Genomic DNA, 3,086 nt, shown 5'->3' on the forward strand with positions numbered 1-3,086 from the left:
GGCGTGCACTCAGGTATGCGGAAGCTTCAATGGAGTCACCCGTTTAATGCAATCGAGTCGGGTCTGCTCGCTAAGGAATAAAACTCTATCAAAGTATATTTTAATTAATGTAATTTCAGTTACAAGAGAAACTCATGAATCTAGTGAAATGATATGACAAGAGAAATAAATGGACATTGAAAACCCCAGATCGATGAGAATTGTGGAATCTCTTGATTATAAGTCAAAACTTTTTTTTTTCAAATTTATATTGCCTTGGTTTAAGAAATGACCCGAAGGTATTAATGGAGTCCGTCTCCACCGGACTCGAATGTCGTGCTCTAAGAATAAGCAATCACAGATATTGGCAGATAGACGAATCTCGTCACTTCGAGGAAGTTTCCTAAGCAACTTTCCTCATTTGGCTAAAAATATCCCCCCCAACCAAAAGCTCTGATAAACCCAATACATCAATATATATCAAAAAAAAATATATATATATATATAGATGAAAGTTTCGTGGGGTGACTCCATCCGTTTTATGTTTAAGTAAAATCTCGAATTCAACTTTTATGAATAGATAAAATTGACGCTGTTAGAAGAGCTTTATTCGCTCTTAGTGGGCCGATCAAAACTCGAATATGAATCAATTGGGATCTTTTAAACTTTTCGAATACTAAATGGTGTAAATCAAAAATTATATATACAATTTGTTACACTGCCAGTAAGCGAATTTTACCAGCAACACAAGCAATTCAAAACTTATTGGAAATATTGTGTTCAGAAAAAAGCTGCCGCGAAGTCAATCCAGTGCCTGAACGAAATTTAGTGATATACTATTGTGGTATGAAATATGTAAGAAGAGTGAAGCATTGTTGTAACCTGCATACATGACGTAATGTCCCAGTACGTAGCAAACACCTAGAAACTGAGTTAATTAATTATAGGACAGGATTTGGCATCAATGATCATATGCCCTGCACGGATCATATCTTAATCAATTGGAAGGACGTTTCTAAAGTTGAATTGCCGTCCAAACAACCCCTTTATTCCATCCAAATGAAAATTGTTTGAGCTTCCACATTTAATGAAACGAACCCCACAAAACTAAAAGAGATATCTATCTTCTATTTTCTTCTGATGCTTTAATTCTTTATGGGGACCTTCCCATGCAACTTCGAGGAAACTTGCAGTCTTCTGAAACGGTCAGGCACGAAGATTTCATGAACAAAAGGAAAAATTCCCCAGCAAAATCAATATACCAACTAAATCTTCTCTCACAGCTGTACCTTCGTTGTCATCAACCTATACCATCCTCTCACTTTCCTTGATCGTTCGCGTCGGTATTACCCGTATTTTCCGCGAGATCTCTAAATCACTTTGCGGAACACTACATGAAGTATTTGGGCAATTACCCTCTCTAGCATACATATTCGATCAGCTAGATCTATCATATCATCTATTTTTCCATTTTCGAAGCGTTTCAGTATATGGACACGTACCACTGATATCAGCATTAGAGGTTGAGATACACTGAAATGATGAATTCGACATAAAAATTGAATAAATAGGTGATTGCAAACCAGAGAATAATAATGGTTCACGACAGACCATTAGCAGCGTAACTTTAAAAATCTATAATAGCAACAATGAGGAATGATGCAACTTGCAAACTATTGTGTTAATGGGCCGATTTTATTTACAATGAAGTTCACTGAAAGTAGCCAAGGCAAGTTGATACCTAAGCGTGAGTTTATTTTCGTCAATAGTCTAATGACACCTGTGATCTCATCCGAAAAAAAAAATAATAATAACAGCCGTTAGGTAGTAATTAAGAAATTCATATAATATTTTTCCCAAAGTGGGGGTCGGGAAATACCATTACTCCGAAAGGACGGTTGCGACGTTCTTTGTTCTTTTCCTTGGCATTGAAGAACCTTTTTGCCATCTTATATAAAGGGAAGCCAACTGGTGAACATTTTGACATTCGAAGAATTCTTAGAAGATCAGCTAACCTTCTCCATCTCACGTAAGCTACCATACGCACGTATATTCGACCGAATCACGTTCGTTGATTTGAGAAGAATATGGCTTCTAAGGTTGTGTTCGAAGATTATTTCCCGACCATGGTGGAGAAGCTTGGGATAGACGGGTTCATGGAGGAGTTGAGCAAAGGGTTCCGCCTATTGACGGACGGCAACAATGGGTTGATCACGCTCAGAAGCCTGAAGAGGAACTTGGGTTCACTGGGGCTACATGGAATGAGCGATGAGGACGTGGAGTCAATGCTGCGAGAAGGCGACTTAGACGGGGACGGTGCATTGGATAAGAAAGAATTTTGTGTTCTAATGTTTAGGTTGAGCCCCGGGTTAATGAAAAGTTCAGAGGAACTGTTGGAGGACGCCATCTTTCATGATCTATGATCATATATATATATATATATATATACACACACTGTATGGGCTCTGATTATCAAGTTTGCTCTTATGCATCTGATCCGATCGGTTTTGCTTTAATTGAGCCATGTATCCTGCTATATGTATATTTCCTCCATCTACTAGAATAATCCTTTGGTTATTCATTCAATTGGAAATACCCCAACCATTTTGAAAAACCAATTATATCTGTCATCAAGGTATTCGATTAGCTCCAGGTTGTAAGCACTAAGCATACCATCCCCGAATAGGTATGTCCGGTAGGTTGAGATAGTTATTAGCTTGCATTCCGCATCCGCACACATCGGTCGAATTATTCCATGAAGAGAGCTTTGGAGAGTTTATAAACATGATACAAATGCGGCGTGTTCAATTTCAGCGGATTTTGGAATTGCGTAAATAAATTCATCATTTGCTTCGTTCCGATAGATATTAGATGAGATAAAGGTGACCTTGCAGCTTGGAAAAGAAAAGGTTTGGGCTTAGGGGGAGAGAGATATGTATACCTGCATCTAAACTATAATATTACTATTTTAAAAAAAAAATTCCGGCATACACCACTTGACATCGGGGGCCCCATGGGTCCGATTAATACAGTTTCGAATTGAATTGACCCACTAAGAGATATAACTCTCCAAATTATACAATTTCTTCTCTCAAAAGACTAAATCT

General features: G+C 37.9%; 1 protein-coding gene across 1 annotated transcript; it reads left to right on the plus strand.

Annotated features, from left to right (window-relative positions):
• Nucleotides 1-1,974: 1,974 nt before the first annotated feature.
• LOC116208702 (calcium-binding protein KIC-like) lies at nucleotides 1,975-2,597 on the plus strand. Its single transcript, XM_031542249.1, has one exon. It carries the CDS (start codon nucleotides 2,067-2,069, stop codon nucleotides 2,400-2,402), a length of 336 nt encoding a protein of 111 aa, XP_031398109.1. The 5' UTR covers nucleotides 1,975-2,066; the 3' UTR covers nucleotides 2,403-2,597.
• The last annotated feature ends 489 nt before the right edge of the window (nucleotides 2,598-3,086 follow it).

Source organism: Punica granatum, chromosome 5 (assembly GCF_007655135.1).
Source record: "Punica granatum isolate Tunisia-2019 chromosome 5, ASM765513v2, whole genome shotgun sequence".
In the NCBI taxonomy this organism is placed as follows: domain Eukaryota; kingdom Viridiplantae; phylum Streptophyta; class Magnoliopsida; order Myrtales; family Lythraceae; genus Punica; species Punica granatum.